The sequence below is a fragment of the Ursus maritimus genome, unplaced genomic scaffold, assembly GCF_017311325.1.
Source record: "Ursus maritimus isolate PB19 unplaced genomic scaffold, ASM1731132v1 scaffold_32, whole genome shotgun sequence".
NCBI lineage: Eukaryota > Metazoa > Chordata > Mammalia > Carnivora > Ursidae > Ursus > Ursus maritimus.
The window spans coordinates 15471448-15490441 of NW_024425786.1; the positions used below are offsets into that span (position 1 = coordinate 15471448).

Sequence of the window (18994 nt, forward strand, 5' to 3'; positions counted from 1 at the left end):
GGAGAATGCAGCCACCACATGGATTCAGGGCTGTCCACGTGAGGCCTGTAGCCTGGTGGGCGAGACAGACAGCAGTGAGACGATCACAAAGCATCTGGGGCGAGAGCTCTGAGGACAAAGTCCGGAGGGCCTGAGAAAGGATGGCAGGGGGAGGCCCAGGGAGCCCTTGCCTGAACTCCGGGCTGAAAGCTGAGCTCCATGTGGCATGGACGTGGGGGCTGTGCTTGGACCACTCCACCCACTAGTTTGTGTCCCAGTCATCCCTGTTTCTTCGCCTGTACCTGGAGGGCACATGGCAGCCCTTGGCAGTGTTTGCTGGAAGAACAGAGCCCAGTATTGGCCTCTGATGAGGAGGGAGGCCATTTCTGGGCATCGAGAGGGTGACGAGGTCAGTGCCTGACAGAGACTGGCACGGGCAGGAGATGAGGCAGGTGGGGCAGGAAGGGACAGGAGCGTCGGCCTCACCAGGAACTGGTGTTCACACCCCCTGTATTCCCACACGGACACTGGCTGGGGCAGGAGCTTTGGGAGGTCAAGCTCCTCCATGGCTCCCCCTGCCTCTCTCTGGTTCATGGAGCCCACTGGGACAACCCCCCGCACATCCTCCCACCTCCTCTCCTTCGTCTTCTCCCATAGGGCACCTGTGACTGGCAGGCACTGGGGGTACAAGGGCTGAAGCAAGATGGCCAGGTGGGAGGCCACTGCGCCAGACAAGGTGAGCGATGATGTGGGCTGGGGCTGGGGTGACAGCAGAGAGGGAGGGAGAAGCAGCTGGAGTGTGAGAGAAAGAGGAGTCACAGATGCCGCTGAGTTTCCTGGACTGGAGCAAGGGGTCGCTGCTAACTGAGACATGGAAGACGAGGGACGGGGAGAGGGATAAGCACTTCAGTTTTCGACATTTTTAGCTGAAGAAGTCTATTGGACACTGAAGCGGAACCCTGGGTGTGGAGTTTACAGAGCTAGTGTCTTAAACTACTTTGAGTTCAGATATGCTCTGGAGGGGCCCCTGGGTGGCGCAGTTGGTTGGGCGTCTGACTCTTGGTTTCCGCTCAGGTCATGTTCTCAGTGTTGTGGGATCAAGCCCCACATGAGGCTCCACGCTCAGCACAGAGTCTGCTTGGGACTCCCTCTCCCTCTTCCCTTCCCCCACCAAAATAAATAAATAAATCTTAAAAAAAAAAGAAACAAATATGCTCTGGAATATACGAATTCCTTAAATTATCTATAAGGCCCTATATCATGCATTCTCAACAGGGAAAATATTGCCCCCAAAGGGGGAGACAATTAGCTCTTAGGGAGCAGAAACATCTTACCCTTTCATGTGTACATACAGTACATAAGCAGGTATATAGCATTATCTTTTGTATTCTTTTTTTTTTAAAGATTTTATTTATTTATTTGACAGAGATAGAGACAGCCAGCGAGAGAGGGAACACAAGCAGGGGGAGTGGGAGAGGAAGAAGCAGGCTCATAGTGGAGGAGCCTGATGTGGAGCTCGATCCCATAACGCCGGGATCACGCCCTGAGCCGAAGGCAGACGCTTAACCGCTGTGCCACCCAGGCGCCCCTATCTTTTGTATTCTTATATTCTTCTTGGACAACATAGAAGAAATGGATAAATTCCCAGAAATATACCACCTACCAAGACTAAATCATGATGAAATAGAAAATCTGAACAGACTAGTAAAGGAGACTGAATCGGTCATCAAAAACCTCTCGAGAAATAAAAGTCTATGACCAGACAGCTTCACTGGTGAGTTCTACCAAACATTCAACAAAGAATTAATATCAATCTTTCTCACTCTTCCAAAAGACAGAAGAGGAGGGAATTCTTCCAAACTCCTTTTATAAGGCCAGCATTACCCTGATACCGAAACCAAAGACACCACAAGAAAAGAAAATTATAGGCCAATGTCCCTGATGAACATAGATGCAAAAATCCTCAAGAAAATATTGGCACACAGAATTCAATAAACCATTAAAAGGATCATACACTATGATGAGGTGGGATTTACTCCAGGGATGCAAGGATGGTTCAATGTTCACAAGTCCGTCAATGTAATGTACCACATTAACAATGAAGACTAAAAATCATATGATCATCTCAATAGATGCAGAAAAAGCACCTGACAAAATTCAACATCCATTCATGATAAAAACTCTCAACGAAGTGGGTATAGAGGGAATGTATCTCAACACAGCAAAGGCCATATATGACAAGCCCACAGCTAACATCATACTCAATGGTGAAAGTTTTTCCTCTAAGATCAGGAAAAGACTAGGATGCCCAGTATTACTCAACAAAGCACCAAGAGTCGTAGTCAGAGCACTTAGTTAAGAAAAAGAAATAAAAGACATCCGGATTGGAAAGGAAGAAGTAAAACTGTCACTATTTGCAGAGAACCTGATGGTATATACAGAAAAACCCTAAAGACTCCAACGAAAACCTGTCAGAACTATATAACAAATCCAGTAAAGCTGCAAGATATAAAGTCAATACACAAAAATCTGTTGTATTTCTATACACAAATAATGAACTATCAAAACGAGAAATGAAGAAAACAATCCCATTTATAATTACATCAGAAAGAATAAAATACCTAGGAATAAATTTAACCAAGGAGGTGAAAGACCTGTATATTGAAAACTACAAGATATTAGTGAAAGAAACTGGAGAAGACACATAAATGGAAAGATAGTCTGTGCTCTTGGATTGGAAGATGTAATACTGTTAAAATGTCTATACTACCCGAAACAATGTACAAATTCACTGCAATACTTATCAAAATTCCAATGGCATTTTTTATAGAAATAAACAGGGGCACCTGGGCGGCTCAGTTGGTTAAGCATCTGCCTTCGGCTCAGGTCATGATCTCAGGGTCCTGGAATTGAGCCCCACATCGTTGTCGGCTCCCTGCTCAGTGGGGAGTCTGCTTCTCCCTCTGCCTCTGCCCCTCCCCCTGCACTCACTCTCAAATAAATAAAATCTTAAAAAAAAAAGAAATAGGACAAAAAATACTAAAATTTGTGTGGAACCATAGAAGACCCTGATAACCATGGCAATCTTTTTTTTTTTTTTTTTTTTAAGATTTTACTTATTTATTTGAGAGACAGAGCATGAGCTGAGGGAGGGGCAGAAGGACAAGCAGACTCTCCGCTGAACATGGAGCCCGATGCAGGGCTCGACATGGGGGGCAGGGTGTCGATCCCAGGACCCTGAGATCACCACCTGAGCAGAAGTCAGGCACTTAACCAACTGAGCCACCCAGGCACCCCTAGGCATAGCGATCTTAAGAAAGAAGAACAAAGCTGGAGGCATCACACTCCCTGACTTCAAGCTATATTACAAAGCTATAGGAATTTTTTAAAAAGATTTTATTTATTTGAGAGAGAGAGCATGAGCAGGGGGAGAGGGAGAAGCAGAGTCCCCACGGAGCAGGAAGCCCAATGTGGGGCTCAATCCCAGGACCCTGGGATCATGACCTGAGCCGAAGGCAGCCGCTTAACTGACTGAGCCACCCAGGCGCCCCACAAAGCTACAGTAATTAAGACACTATGGCATTGGCATAAAAACAGACACAGAGATCAATGGAATAGGACAGAAAGAAAGAAACTCATGCATATATTGCAAATTAATTTATGACACAGGAGCCAAGAATCTATGCCAGAGAAGGCAAAGTCTCTTCAGTAAGCCTTTGGGAAAACTGGACAGCCTCACGAAAAAGAATGAAACTGGACCACTATCTCATGCCGTACACAAAAATGAACTCAAACTGGGTTAAAGACTGGAACATCAGACCTCAAACCATAAAACTCCTAGAAGACATAGGTGGTGAGCTCCTTGACATCGCTCTTGCTGATGACTTTTTGAACCTGACACCAAAATCAAAAGCAACGGAAGCAAAAATAAAAAAGAGGGACTACATCAAACTAAAAAGCATCTGCACAACAAAGGAAACCATCAACAAAATGAAAAGACAACCTACTGAGTGGGAGAAAATATTTACAAATCATACGTTTGATAAGGGGCTAGTATCCACAATACATAAGGAACTCCTACAACTCAACAGCAAAGAAAAAAAATCTAATTAAAAGATGGGCAGACGATCTGAACAGCCATTTTTCCAAAGAAGACAGACGGCCAACAGGTACATGAAAAGATGCTCTGTTATCATTAGTCATCAGGAAATGTAAACCAAAACCACAGTGAGATATCACCCCACACCTGTTAGAATGGCTCGTATCAAAAAGACAAGGAACAGATGTTGGCGAGGCTGGAGAGAAAAAGAAATCCTTGTGCAGTGTTGGCGGGAATGTAAATTGCACAGCCACTATGGAAAGCAGTATGGAGGCACTTCAACAAATTAAAACTAGAACTACCCTATGATCCTGTAATTCCACCCCTGAGTATTTACCCAAAGAAAACAAAAACACAAACTCGAAAACTTATCTGGACCCCCACATTCACTGCAGCAGTATTTATAACAGCCAAGATATTGAACCAACCTAAGTACCCATTGATGGATGAATGGATAAAGAAAATGTGACGTAGAGACATACACACACACACACAGACACACAGACACACACACACACAGAAGAATATTATTCGTCCATTAAAAAAAAGAAATCTTGCCATTTGTGACAACATGGATAAACTGCGAAGATATGGTGCTAAGTGAAGGAAGTTAGACAGAGAAAGACAAATACTGTATAATCTCTCTTATATGTGTAATTTATACATACATACATACATATATACATATATATATATATAAAACAAAAACCAACTCATAGATATGGAGAACAGATGAGTGGTTGCCAGAGTTGGTGGGTGGGGGGTGAGAGAAATGGGTGAACTGTTTTTATTTCTTTAAATAAATCGAATTAAAAAAAATAAAGTAAAACAGAAAAGAATTTCAGGGAGGGGGCAATAATGAAAAAAGGCTGAGCAACACTGCCCTCGATCTGGGCCTCCAGCTCCCGTCTGCATCCTGCCCCTCTCCCCCGTGCTCCCGCATTCCTGCCACTGTGTTCCCCGTCCTCCTGCTGGGCGTCAACTTCCCCCCCACATCCATGAGGTCTATTCTCTCACAACTAACTCGAGTTTCTGCTCCTGTGTTCCTGCTCTGAAAGCCCATCCCTCCCAGACCGCTGTGGCTGCGGTGGCCTCTTCTCTTCCCGGCCCTGCATCCTACTCAACTTGTTTCAAAGCCCTAACTCTTCGCAACCGTCTTACTTATTTACTCATTTATTTGTTTACTGTCCCCCCGGCTGGAATGTAAGGAAAGGCTGCCTTATTCCTCACGCCAACCCAGCACCTAGTGATGTCTGGCATATAGCCAGCGTATAATACATAATTCTGGAACGAAGGAATGAATGATGGAATGTTCTGGAAGCTCCACAGGGAACGATACCAATCACATCAGTTTGAGGAGGAGGCTTTGATTCAAAGTGAAATCAGCCACATACAGTTTTCTCGTGAGGAAAACCTTGGTCTCCTTGGAGACTTCCCCGCTTGTGTTTACTTCCCAGGAGAGGGTTCCATGGAAGCAGGCTAGGCGCCATCAACAGTGCAGCTCCCAGGACTGAGCCAGGGGCCACATTTTGAATATGGTGGCACTTCCAGGGGCCCCAGGGTATGAATGTAATTTGGCAGCGCAGAGCCAGACAACAGGGCTCCCAATTGCCTGGGTTACTTCCTTCCAGGGCCCCTGAGTTCCAGAAACTTCCTCAGTCACTTCCCCAAAGTCCCAAGGAGGAAAGACAGCATACCATCTAATCGGCCCACTTCTTCCTCTGGGAGTTTTCATTGGAACACCCTCTTCCACACCACTCCCTGGGAGGAAATGAAATCCCCAGCAGCTGGGTGGACTGTGGGGACGGGGCCCCCTGGGATCCTGCAGTCCCCGTGCTGCAGCAGCACCATCTGGCCGGGAGCATGTGGGACTCCACATCAGGGCAAGACCAGCCCTTGTCTCAGATAAAACCACAGACTCAGTTCAAGCAGTTACAGGCCTCAGGAGCCCCATCCTGTGAGGGGAAGAGGGGGAGCTGATAAACGAGGCACCTTCTTCTGCAGAGGAACGAAAATAACGATAAGACCATTACCATTACTGGTAACGCAGGCCCAGCCCTGGCTGAGCTCTTCTCAGCGTCCCACCGGCACCCTGAGGTCACACTATCACCCCATTTCACAGGGAAGGAAAACGAGGTCCAGGGAGAGGAAGGAACTTGCCTAGGGAGGCAAAGCTAACACTCCACATGCTGGAATTTGAACCCAAGCATTCTCAGGCGTCCCTGAGAGAAGGAACTGCTTTCTCTGTGTGGGTGTAGCTGCGTGTGGGCATCTTGTCCTAACAGTTTCCACCAGCGAGTGCTAGTAATACCATGCCCAATTTATAGGCAAAAGGTTGAGTAACGTGTCCAAGGTCACACATGTGAGTGGCTGAGGCCAGGACAGGGGCCTGAGCGCTCTCTGTGCTCCTTTCCTTTCCTGCAGGCTGGCTCGGAAAACCAGAGGTAGCACTGAAGCAGTCCAGCCACCCCGGAGAAGCCCTGGACACCCCCTGCCTTTCCCGAAACAGGTAAGATGGGCACGCTGCTGCAGACACAGTACCGAAGAGAAAGCACAGTGGACACAGATCTTGTCCAGAGGGTTTCCAGTGTGCAGGGGGAGAAGAAACGAAGTTAGACAGCAACTGCTAGGAAAACAAATCAGAAGAAGTACAAGCGATGGCACAGGGCGACGTGATTAATCGCCAAGTCACAGACATGGACAAATTTAATGCTGATGGAATGATTCTGTCTCCATTTCTCCGGCAGACTGGCGCTGGGGTACAAGGAAGGGAGACCACGAATTCCTTGTGGAATCCATGATGCTCAAATTATTATACAAACCAGGCATTAATTTTGCATGCATTAATATTGTAATAGAAAACATAGCACAGGGGCGCCTGGGTGGCTCAGTCAGTTAAACGGCTGACTTCGGCTCGGGTCATGATCCCAGGGTCCTGGGATCAAGTCCTGCATCAGGCTCCTTGCTCAGCAGGGAGCCTGCTTCTCCCTCTCCCTGCTGCTCCCACTGCTTGTGCTCTCTCTCTCTTTCAAATAAGTAAATAAATCTTAAAAAAAAAAAAAGGAAAGAAAAGAAAAGAAAACATAGTACATAGGACGGGCACATAAAATGCACCTGTAGCTCGAGCTTAGAGAAGCCCTTTGGTAGCCCCAGAGTGCATCACGGAGGAAGCAGGTTTGAGAAAAGTCCTGCAGGATCGGAAGGGGTGAGGCAGGTAGTCTAGACGGCAGGTTAGTCTGGGGTCAGAGCACGAGCTGGAAAGCCTGAGGGAAGGCCCAGCCTAGGGGTGAGAGGTCCAGCTGCATCCTTGCCCTGATGAAGTGACTCTACGCTCTTGCCTCCCCCAGGCCCATGAGGACAGCCTAAGCCGGCAACCTGGGTGGGAGGCAGAGTGTGTCTTGGGTGAGGCATCTCTGTCTCGTGCAGCCGAGGTCGCGCCTCCCAGCCAATGGGCTGCAAGGAGGTGTCACGGTGGGACTTGGCAGAGTTCAATGCGCCAGTGACAGATCCACCCGGATTTCCTCTGTGGGAGCCCCTGTGAATTCACTGTTCAGAGAAAGGAGTGGCTCGTCCAAGGTCCCACAGCCAGCTGGTGGTAATAGCTGTTCTGCCTGGCCAGGTGATGCCGGCACTCTGAGCATTCCTTCTCCTGCCAGAGAAGCCCACCCAGGCCAGCTTGGACAGCCTGGGTACCCTCCTGCACACTACACACCAGCTCCAGGCCCCCTCCCCCACGAGGCCTGCTGGCCGACTCCTATGTCTTGGGGAAGCTGAAACCAGCCTGGCCTTGAGCCCAGGAATGCACTGGCCCATGTTCCTGCATCTTCTGTCGCCCACTCACCTGCCTCCTGCCCCTGCAGGGGTTTCCAGGTGCCAAAGTGCCAAGTATCAAGGCCCACAGGTGAGGGGCCATTTCTAGACTAGTTCCCAGGAGTGAGGCTGGTGGGGAGGGGACTCCAGGATATGCCTTCTGCGGAAGCTCCTGGTCAGCATGACCTGGGGCTGACCTCACCTACTATGCCCATCAGGCCCCGGCCAGATCCCACTAGACTGGAGAGCTTAATCAAGCAGCTCCTGGGGAAAGGAGGTTGGCAAATTGTGGCTCTGGGCCACTCTGTGGCCTCCGCATGGTGAATCTGACTCAGGGGAGCTGACGGAAAAAGACTGTAAATTTGAGGTCCCACAGCTCTGGGGCTAAATCTCAGCTAAGTCTCATCACTTCGTGAGTATTTGTGAATCTCATCTGTACCGTGGGGCATACATCCATGGCTTTGATAAAATAATACAAGTGAACAGCCTAGCATGGTCATGGATATGCCCTGATAACTCGGTCCACAGCAGTACCTCTGTGAGAAATAAAATAAGCAATAATTAGGCTTTCTTGGACCACTTCACTAATCCTTAGAATGTCCCCCTCAATGCTCTGAGCTAGTTCCCACCTTAGTGACGAAGAGCTGAGGAGCCTGGGTCGTCTGTCTGCGGTCACACAGCTCGTCAGGGAGAGGGCAGGACTGGAGCTTACTCAGGACACCGGGCAGGGTGGCTCTGCTTTGCTGAGCCCTTCCTGGGTGCCAGGCTCTGTGCTAAGCACGCTGACCTCGCACATACAAGCCAGTACTCACGGCAACCTTGCGTTTGATGGCACCATTATCCCCATTTTATAGGTAATGAAAGTAAGCTGGAGAGGAGCCAGGTCACTTGGCTAAGGCTACACGAGTGATAAGCTGGCGCGCCAGGGCGGCCTTACTTCAAAACCCTGCAGCCCGGCCTCCCGATCCCCGCAGACCCTGGTCCCAGGGGCAGGGGCTCGAACGCATGGTTCTGGCTGTTCTGTACGCAGCTCAGCGCAGCTCCCCACCTACACCCTGACTCTCAAGGACGGGACAGAGGTAAGGCCAGAGCCCAGGACTGGAGCCCGCTCCTCCTAGGCCCTGCCAGCTGGGGGGCGGGTCAGGGGGATGGACTCAGTCCTGGCAAAGACCCAAGGTCCTCCTTGGAGCAGGATCCGCAGGCACCACACACAAGGGCCAGTCCTGGGCCTGACTGGGAAGTCAGAGGGCCCGTCTGCCCTTCTTCTCCACCCCCTCTCGATGCTAATTGCTCCCCAGCCCTGGGGCCCCTCTCCATTCAGGACTGGTAGTGTCCCCTCAGCAGCGTCACCTACTTCTCCTATAACATGGGAACAACAGTTCTGAAGTCCCGGGGAGGTTGTGAGGATGAAGGAGGCAGTGGACAGAAAGAGCCTGGTACAGAGCATGGCAAGAAGCAGCCACTCAACAAACACCAGTTTCTTTCCCTCTTGCCCTCAGATCCCCAGGCTGCACGCTGCCAGCAGGACAGGAGGGGAGCCGTACGTGTCCACCTGTCTGAAGGAGGTGGAGTGAGATGGGGAAAGGACACACGGCCGGGACAGAGTCAGACAAGTCCCAGCTGTGCCACCTGCTAGCGTGTGTTGAGGACCGCTCTGGACCTCAGTGTCCTCATCTTTCAAATGGGAGGAACGACACCTTCCTCGCTCTTGCCCTACAGGATCAAACAGGAGGACATCTACAAAAAGCTCGGTAAACTGTCAAGTGCTGCACAAAGGTCAAAGGTGAATAATGGCCATACAATAGCTATAACATCACAGACACAGCAGCCGGCACGATATGTCAGGCCTAAGCAACGCACCTGAAATACATTTTTCCCATTTTATTTTCATAACCTGGAGGAGGCCCGGTACCCACTCTACTGATGAGAGAAAAAGTCCTGAGGGGTCACGTCACTGACTCAAGATCACACAGTAAGTCGCGGAGGCAGGGTTTGAACCCAGGTCCTGGTGATTGAAGGAGAGGCTCTGGCCCATCTTGTCATCCTACTTGAACTGTCCTCCCTCTTTGGTTGTTGGTCCCTGCCAAGTCCTCGGCTGTCTTCAGGTGCTGGAGAAGGGACATCCCCAAGTTCTAGTCTGGCAGCCCCAGACATATTTGCCTGTTAAGCTTCTAGTTCCGAAATGAAAGGCTGTGCCCCCTTTCAAAGGCACCTAGACAGCATAAAGCAGGCAGGGGCTTTGCTGTTCTGGACACACATGGTTCTTTTGGGTCCCCCTGGTCTCCACGTACCACCGAGCTATGATTCAGGGAGACAAGCCCGAGGCTGGGCTGCAGAGAATAGAGAGAATGGTGGGCGGGTCTCACCCAGCAGCCACATCCCTCCCCGTCCCCAGGCTGGGGCTGGAAAGAAAGGAAGGTCTCCTAAACCGGTTTGCCCATTTCCACAGTCCTCTGAAAGACACAGCTGCCTGAAATTCACGATTGTCAGGTTGAAATCTCTTCCTGTCTTGTAGGAAGTCTTCTTGTCCCTTTGAGAAGATCTGTCCCCTTTGGGGTATCTTCATATATTTTACGTACTTTTGAGTATCTTGCAGGTTTTTTACAAACTTAGGATCTGTTGAATCTAAGTTCTGTCATTGATGGCTTTTCATGATCTAGCCTCTCCCAGCATTTAGGGTCCCAGGATGGGGCCGGGGCAGCAGGAGAGGGATGGAGAAGGTCTTGGCTGCCAAGAGGCTCGAGTTGGGACCTCTACATGTGGTGGTGGGTGCTGTGAATTCACACAGCTGACACCCCAATGGGCAGGCGTTAATTCAACAAACAGTAACTGGGGATAACCCTGCAAGCAAGACAGACACGGGGCTCTAATCTAAGGACAAAACCACCAACACCAAGGTCAACTAGAGGTGCCCAAGGCCTAACAAGGTGCAAAGAGAAGAACTTTAGATGGTTTATCGCGCAAGACCAATCACCTCGAGCCCAAGGGGTGTTCCTGCCTGCAACGGACAACCCTCCGATAAACTGTTATTATCACTTTCATCCGCTCACAACCCCAAAATCTGATCAGGTGTGCTCAGCCTTGATTCCCTTGGCTCACAACTCTCAGAGCTCACCGTCCATGCCGGGCAAACCGAGCCGCAGCTTGCAGCTTACGTGCCTCCTCGTGCCGCACACACCGTGAGAACCCTTTACATGAGGCCTCCACCGTCTCAAAACTTTCAAGTTTGGGCAGTAGTAGTCCCATTAAATAAAAAATTTTTTTAATTGACATCTAGTTGACACACCATGTTATACCAGCTTCAGGGGTACCACACAGTGATTGCACAAGTCTGGACGCTGTGCCGTGCTTGCCACAAGTGTGGCTAGCGTCTGTCACCACACAACACAATTACAACACCGCTGACCATACTCCCTATGCTGTGCCTTGCACCCCCGCGTATTAGTCCCATTTTATAGAGACTGAGGCCCAGAGACAAGTAACTTAGTCAGGGCCACACAATGACTGACAGGGCAGACATGCTAACCTGGGTTCACCCACTCCAAAGCCCCTGTTTTCCCATTCTGTCAAGCTCTTCCTTTCACCAGGCCTGGCCAGGCGGGTCCGGCTGACCGCTCTCCTCTGCGGCCCCTTCACGGGTCTCCCTGTGGGGTGCTTACCGAGGAGGTGCTTGATGATGGCTTGGTTGTGCTCCCAGAGGTTGCTGAAGGTCCCCCAGCGTGAGTGGCCATCAGGCACGGGGTTGGCTTTGATCCAGCCACCACAGGCATAGGTGAAGAAGTCCTGGCAGGGGTCCACCGTGGGGTCCATGGAACTCAGGATGGAGCTGGTCACTGAGACGCAGGCCTCACTGAGGCACACTGCAGGGGTTCCTGGCAGGGGTCAAGGACAAGAGGCCAAGTGAAGGGCAGGGAGAAGGCTGTACAGGTGGCCTGGGGTGCCCCACCCCGCCCCAGCCCTGACCAAACAGACTTGGAGCTGGATGGTCATAGACTTCTACAGAGAATTGACTTCAATAGATTTAGTTTCCTGGCTTGTAAAACAAGACTTCTGTTTAGCTGCCTGAAATGCTTTCTGTGGCTTGAAAAGGACCCAGAACCAAGGTGTTTCTCTTAATCAGTCCTTCCTTCCACAAATATTCATTAATTTTTAAAAATTATTCCCTGATGCTCAACAAATTCATTCACTTGTTCATGCATTCATTCATTCAACAAAATAATAACTGAGTATCTTCCAGGTTCTTCACTGAGTGGTGACTGTGTGTGGGTTGGGGGGGGTGAGGGATATAAAAGGCATAGTCCTTTTCCTTCGAGGGCTAATAATTTAGCTGGAGATACAGACATTTTAGAAGAAACATTAAATAACCGGAGGAGAAATGCCTGTCATTCTGCAAACATAAACTGACTGTATTTAGTCCACGACAATTGGGTGCTACAGAGAATTTGGTGCCAGGACGTAGGGCGAAGGACAGCCTATAAGGAACAGAAGAAACTGAAAAATCATTCCGACTGAGTACAAGGCAGGAGAGTTATCTCACTGCCTCTCAAATAAAAATGAAACAAACTGAACGGACCATTTTGCTTAAGGCCATTTTTATATATGAGGAAACTGAGGCACAGAGAAGCTAAGTAGCTTGTTCAATGGCCAATGGGGTAGAAGCCCCATCCTCTCTCTGCTCTGTCTCCTATGGGCCTGAAGGGGGGCTATCCCAGCAATAACAGGTGGGCCCCGGGCGGCCCCATCCATCAGGTGCCTCCCTGGGGAGGGATGGTAGTCGGTGCAGGTGGGCAGTGGGGAGGGCTGCCAAATACTACAAGTGCCCCCCATGAATCCACTTCCTCTGAGCCAGTTCTCATAGGACATGGGCAGAGGCAGTGAGAGCTCTTGGAAGGCCAGAAGCAAGAAGAGGCGCTGGATCCCTGCCTCAAGGTTGGTCAGGGGGCTCCAGCAAAGGAACCAAACTGGGTAGCCTTGACTGTGGTCCAGCCCAAGGTGGCGGGAGATGCAGCCTCGTGACTAGGAATGCAGGCCCAGTGGGCTCTCGGCTGACAGAGACTACACTGGCAACAAGAGGGACTTGACTCACGTTCATTATCTCACTCGGGCTTCACTGCAGACATCACGTGTGATGCCCCGGCTAAAGAGGGGGAGACCAAGGCTCTGTGTGCATGAACGGAGCACGGCCACACGGCCGAGTGGGAGAGCTGAGGCTGAAGCAGCTCTGACCCGCTGCAGCAACTCCAAGGCCAGGTTCCCTCTGTTTTCCCTCACCGCCTCTTTGCCGGTCCCATCGGGGGCTGGTGTGGTCCTTCTGGCAAGTTCAGCGTTCCTACTGCACAGGGGGAAGTATGGCAGGGCAGGGGCTGGAGGCTCTTAGACCTGGGTTCAGATCCCAGCTTTCTGATTCTGGCTGTGGGCCTTGAGCAGGGGACCTCATCTCCCCGAGCCTCAGTTTCCCCATCTAGAAGTGAGGAAGCACAGCAGTCCTGATGTCACAGTGATGGTGGACGCCTTCGTGGCCGGGCCCGACGTCCCCAGGCCAACCTTCAGAAGGAGGAAAGGATGATGGTTCTGGCAGGGGAGCACAGCATCAGCCCGGGCTGGGGTGGCCTGGGGGCTTTTTACCATCGGATGACGGGCACATCTGGCAGGCTGATGAAGGGCTCAGAGGAGCCACCCAGCAGCACAGAAATCAAGGTCCCCTCATTCTGAGGGGATTACTAGTTTGCAGCAGACTGTACAACAATTACAGATGACTGAGCTCTGAGCTGGCAGGCATGAAAACAGAAAGGAACTGGCAGGGGTATGGTGCCATTTAAAAGCATCTCTAGAGGAGGCCATCTCCAGCCGGGCTGCACGGCCCACTCCCCAACTGGGGAAATGTACCAGAATCTTGGGGGTGGGGGTGGGGGAAGAGAATTTCTGTGTAGTTTAAAAAGCCTATTCACTATTATGACAGAACTTCAATTCGGGAAGGGAAAAGAATACCTATTGTTTTTACACAACGAACTGCAGGAAGTTGGGCTTGACCAAACCTTGGCTGCAGGGAATGCCCCGGAGACAGACTGCAGGAGGGTGATCCTCAGGGAACAAGGCCTGTCAGAAATGGTGTGCCAGCGTGAGTGTGCGTGTGCGTGTGCAGAAGACAGGGCCACAGGGAGGGATTTGGGTTGAGTGATTTTTGAGGTTATCATCAGGGGACTTGGGTTTAAGAACAAAACAAGAAACCAGTCTCCTGAGAGGCCTGATGGGTCGCTGAGCCCCCACTTTGCTAGGTACAGGGCAAGGGACCGAGGTGGTGCTTCAGCAATACTTAGTGGTTTAACTGCTTAGCGGTTTATAAATCCTTTACCAGCTATTCCTGACCCAGGAGGGACTTAACACATATTTGATCAATTACTTGTTTCCAGGCCCCTCTCCTCAACATCAAGGTCAACACCTTCAAAATTCGGCCCAGGCTCCAACTCTTCAGGGAAACTTCCCCAGACCCTTGTGCCTCACTGGGCCCCTCGGTCGGCTGCCTGGATGTGGGCTGAGGGCAGACTATGCTGTGTCGTGGCTGTCTCCCTGTCTCCCTCCCCAACCGGAGCGTGAGCTTGAGGGCAGGGCCAGCACCTTACTCGCATTCCTGTTTCCTCTGCCCAGCACTGTACTTGGCACCCAGCAGCGGTCCCGTATGTGTGCGCTGAATGAATGAATGAATGAGTGAATGAAATGAGCTTTGTCCAGCACTTGGTCACCACTTGCAGACGCAGAAAATATTTCTTCCTCTGAGGATGTGCATGACCAGTCAAGAAGCAGGAACCGCCCCAGATTTAGTTCACAGGTACTTGTCTGGACGGTGCTGGGCCCCAACACTGAGTAAGACACTTAAGAATATTTTCTGGGAGAATCTGTGTATTTTACTGCGGCTGTTTGTAAAGCACCTGCAAGTTGCTGGAAACGGGGGGTGCAGCAGGAAAGTAGGTAAATATGGATGAGGGGCCCAGACATGACTTTGAGATCGGTCTCACAGAATCATCGGAGAATGAACTTTAACTAGCCTGATGTTTGCTCAGGTGTGGCCCATGCCAGCACCTGCTGACAGTCATGAGGCTACTGTCAATTTCTGGGGTGGCCACTGCTGTCCCAGGCCAAGGCAGCTAATGAAGACACATGGGTTGGCTCAGGGCTCGTGAGATCACTGGCCAAGACTCACCCGGGGTAGGGGGGAGTTCCTTTCAACCTGGTCCAGGCTGGGGAAACTTCTCCTGCAGCCCAGAAGGGGCCGGGATAGAGGCTCAAGCAAGGCTGGTCCCCGTGGACCCCACCCGTGGGCCTGAGCACTAGGATCTAGCCCTTGGGGGCTCCCTTCTCGTTTCCGGGAACTCCTGGGAAGTCTCAGGGCAACACTGGCTGCTGGAGTGCCTGACACAGGCGGATGTAAGGATGACCGAGGTGAGGTCCTGCCCTCTCTCCAGGCCCTCAAACTCCTTCCCCCTCCCAGTCTAGCACGGTCACCCAAGTAGGCCAGCAACTCTCCAGTGGGGAAGGCTCAGTGAAGCCTGGGGTGAATGGTCCCAGGTCCTGGGAAGGGTCATAATCTCTCTGATGGGATGAGTGACCAGGTGACCAGTTGGTGGGGTTGGACCCTGAGCGAAGGCCCCAGAGGCTGCTCCACCAGCCACCTGCTATCAGAAAGTTAGATATTGGGGCACAGGGTGTGAGAAATCCTGGAATTGGCTGGACCCCCCATCCTTGTTGTTTAACTTGGCTCTGCCCTTTCCAGTTCCACAAGTGCTTACTGAACATCAACTCTACACGAGGTACTCGGCTGGATACTCTCAGCCGGACACAGAGAGCCAGCCCCAGACTCCGGACAGTATGATCAGCCGGTCCCTATCACACTGCTAAACAAGGCCAGACCCAGAGATGTGATTACAGCGTGTACAGATGAGGCCGGCTGGGCCGTGGCAGGACCGCTCTTCTGGGGGTTCTAACACACACTGGGGTGCACCACGATGACAAAGGCAGGTGGGGCCTGCCAGCCTGCATTGAAATCCAGCTGCCCCCTCCCTTGTGCACCAGCCACGTAACCTCGAGCAAGTCACCTAGTCTCAGGGCCTCAGCTTCCTCAGATGTAAAATGGGGCCCAAAGTAACCCCACCTCATAGGGTTGCTGTGAGGAGGAAAAGAGATTATGCTTGTAAAGAAGAGGTGTGGTATTTGGTCCATGGAAAGTATTAAGTAAACGGAAGCTATCATTGCTATTTTGTTGGAACTAAGGATGGCGGACAGTGTCAGACTGTGAGTCTCATCAGCTCACGTCCTAACAAAGATAGCACCCACAGCTAGGATTAAAGAAGTCCTAGTAGGCACCGGGTATGTGATAGACATTATCTCTAACCCTCAGGGCCAGCCCCAAATTGGGCACCATTTTCCCCATTCACAGGAGATAAGACACAAGGCTCTGGGAGATGAAGTGACTTGTCCAAGGTCACAAAGACAATCAATTTCTGGGCCAGTGTTTGTTTGGACTCATGTCCAAAACCTCTACACCACCCACGCTATCCAGCTCCCATGTCTCAGACCATCTCAGCACCGAGCCGGCCGGACCTCGCTCTCTCCTTGTCGCTTAAGCATGGAAGCCCTCTGGCCCAGGGGTAAGTCAAGCCCACGATAAAACACAGAGGCACCTACTTGTCTGGTACTGAACGCCCAGCGCTGCCAAGCAGGCCACCAGTCCTGCCGCCAGAAGCGCCACCAGCACCACCAGCCGCTTCTCCACCTGGGTCCGCGCAGCCCAGCACCTCTGGCCACTCCGGGGACTGCGGAAGTTCACCTGCAGGGAAGGGGGCAGGAGCGGTGGGGAGGACGTGAGCCCTGGGCCCCCCTTCCCCAGGAGCAAGGGGCTCCGTGGCAGGCCCAGGCCCCGGGGAGCCATCAGGGCCACCCTCCTGCCTCAGGGGTGGTCCGGTTCCCACAGAATTGGTCCTAATCCAGGAAAGGAACCGCCACCCTGCTCAGCAGCTCGGATTAGCTCCTAAACAACAGACTCAAGCAGCTCAACCCAGCCGGACTTATGTGTTTTGTGTTACCCGATATGGGTGGAAGGAAAAAAAATAACAGCTTTTCCCTGTTTCTCCAGTAATGAGTTCAAAAAAGAACAGGATGTTTGGACTTGCAGGCATCCAGTGAGCGTCCAGCTGGGCTCTTCTCAGAGCCCCCACACCAGCAGGCCAGGATGACACGCCACAGCTCACACTTCCCAGGAGTGCGGACATCCTTTGCTCATTACACCCTTACGGTCCTGTGAGGGTTGTGTTACTGGTTCTCTTTTATAGATGAGGAAAAATGTTCACAGAGGTGAGGCCCCTGCCTCTCGTCACACAGCTAAATGGGGAGAGCTGGCATTTGAACCCAAGTCTGTTGATTCTGGAGCCCACCAGGGGATCAGAGACGTATGTCTGGGAGATGTCAGGGGAGAGGCAATGGAGAGAGAGCTCCGTTCAGGCAGGTCGTCAAAGGGAGGAAAAATGTCCCCAGCCTAACAGTCTAGCTAAACAGGAAGGGAGGCACAATGAGAGGAAGTGGAGGGCGTGGCGGGGCCCTCCTGGCTGAGGAGGGACACACTGGCCAACGGCACTCAGAGCCCTCAGCCCAGGCCTTCACACCAGAGGCCAGCCCTGGGCTCCCCTCCACTGTGAGAGGTGCTTCCGGCAAAAGCCAGGGCCACAGGACAGGAGGGGGCTGAAGGTGGGGCTCGGCTCAGTGACACCGAGGTCATGTGCCAAGAGCTGAGCACCGGCTCAGGGCCATGTTGGAAATACTGAGAGGAAGACAGACTCCCTTGCTCTCAGCTGCTCACAGTCCAGCAGGAAGGCAGATAAAGAACAGACTGGGGTGGAGGGTGGGGTGGGGTCCAGTCAGGAAAGTTTTCCTGGAGATGGCGATGCCTGGGCTGGGTCTTCAGGAATAAGTAGGAGCTGGCCAGGTGAATGGGGAAGGAAAGGGGAGAGGAGGTAAGGCCTAGATCCTAAGGGGCCCTGTAAGCCCCTTTAAAGAACATGGACTCATTCTGGAGGGCTGGAAGGACATAGATTGGATTTGCCCCTTTGGAAAGTCCAAGGTGGAGGGAGTAAGGCTTGATGGGGTGTGAGCATGCAGGGGGTGACCCAAGCTGCCAGAGGGCGGGGAGTGGGGAGCTGCCAGGGGAGATGAGGAAACTCAGACTCTGACTGCAAGTGCCCCCCTCAAAAGCTGAGGGGGTGCCTGTCTCCGGGAGCCAGGTCCCAGCCTTCAGGGAGCCTCACGCTGGCACGTGGGGATCTGAGGTCAGTCACCTTAGGGAAGGGCGCCGCGCAGCCTCACGGTCATCACCGCGTAATTTCTGGGCAGGAAATGACTGCGAATTGCCGCACCAGAGAAAGGGGAACATGAGAACTTCTTATGGAAAAAAAATATTGCGTTCTAAAACCAACAAAAGGAACTTGGGGCCTAGTTGTATTTCCGAGGACAGCCAGGCAGCTCCAGGACCCAGACAGCTGTGTCAGGTAGAAGGAAGGCTACCACTGCCCAAAACCCCTTTCTGAAGAACGGATCTGAAAATGTGAGAAACGGGGAAAAAGAAAAAAAAATGTGAGCCACGCAGCTTCTGAGCATGCCAGTGCCGTGAAGTTAAAACTCTGGGCCAGGAGGGCCCGGTGCAGAGTCAGCCTGGGGCAGCGCTAACACGTCCCCAGCACTGGCAGGTTTATGAAGTGCTTTTTCCTCGGCATCCATATTCTCACACAGCTCCCCTTGGGAACTGCTATTCAGAGAAGTCCCAGAGGATGTGAAGCAAGCACCGACATTTCTCTCTTCCTGCCACCCTGTCCCTGGCCTGCCTCACTGGCTGCCTGCTCCTGAGAGCCCTCATGCCCGCGTATCATGGCCCGGCACCAGGGGAGAGGGGGTGACAGGCAAAGAGGCAGGGGGGCCTTGGTTTACAGGCACCCCTCCGCCTGGTGCTGGCTCTTGGAAGCTAGAGAGCACAGCCGTCAGGCCAGGGGAAGCAGACACACCTCACCATCCGCATCTGCGTCTGGGGGGGGCGGAGCACCACCCAGTGTGGGGAGTCAGGTGAAA

General features: G+C 51.8%; 1 protein-coding gene across 3 annotated transcripts in view; it reads right to left on the minus strand.

The window, feature by feature from the left end:
• The window catches only part of ECE1 (endothelin converting enzyme 1), a 113328-nt gene that overhangs the window by 34934 nt on the left and 59400 nt on the right, over nucleotides 1-18994 (minus strand). For all 3 annotated transcript variants that reach the window (XM_040645907.1, XM_040645908.1, XM_040645906.1), the window contains 2 exons: nucleotides 16568-16709; nucleotides 11548-11760 (listed from right to left, as the gene is read on the minus strand). In XM_040645907.1, coding sequence (XP_040501841.1) covers nucleotides 11548-11760; nucleotides 16568-16709 — 355 coding nt within the window. The remainder of the gene's footprint in view (nucleotides 1-11547; nucleotides 11761-16567; nucleotides 16710-18994) is intronic.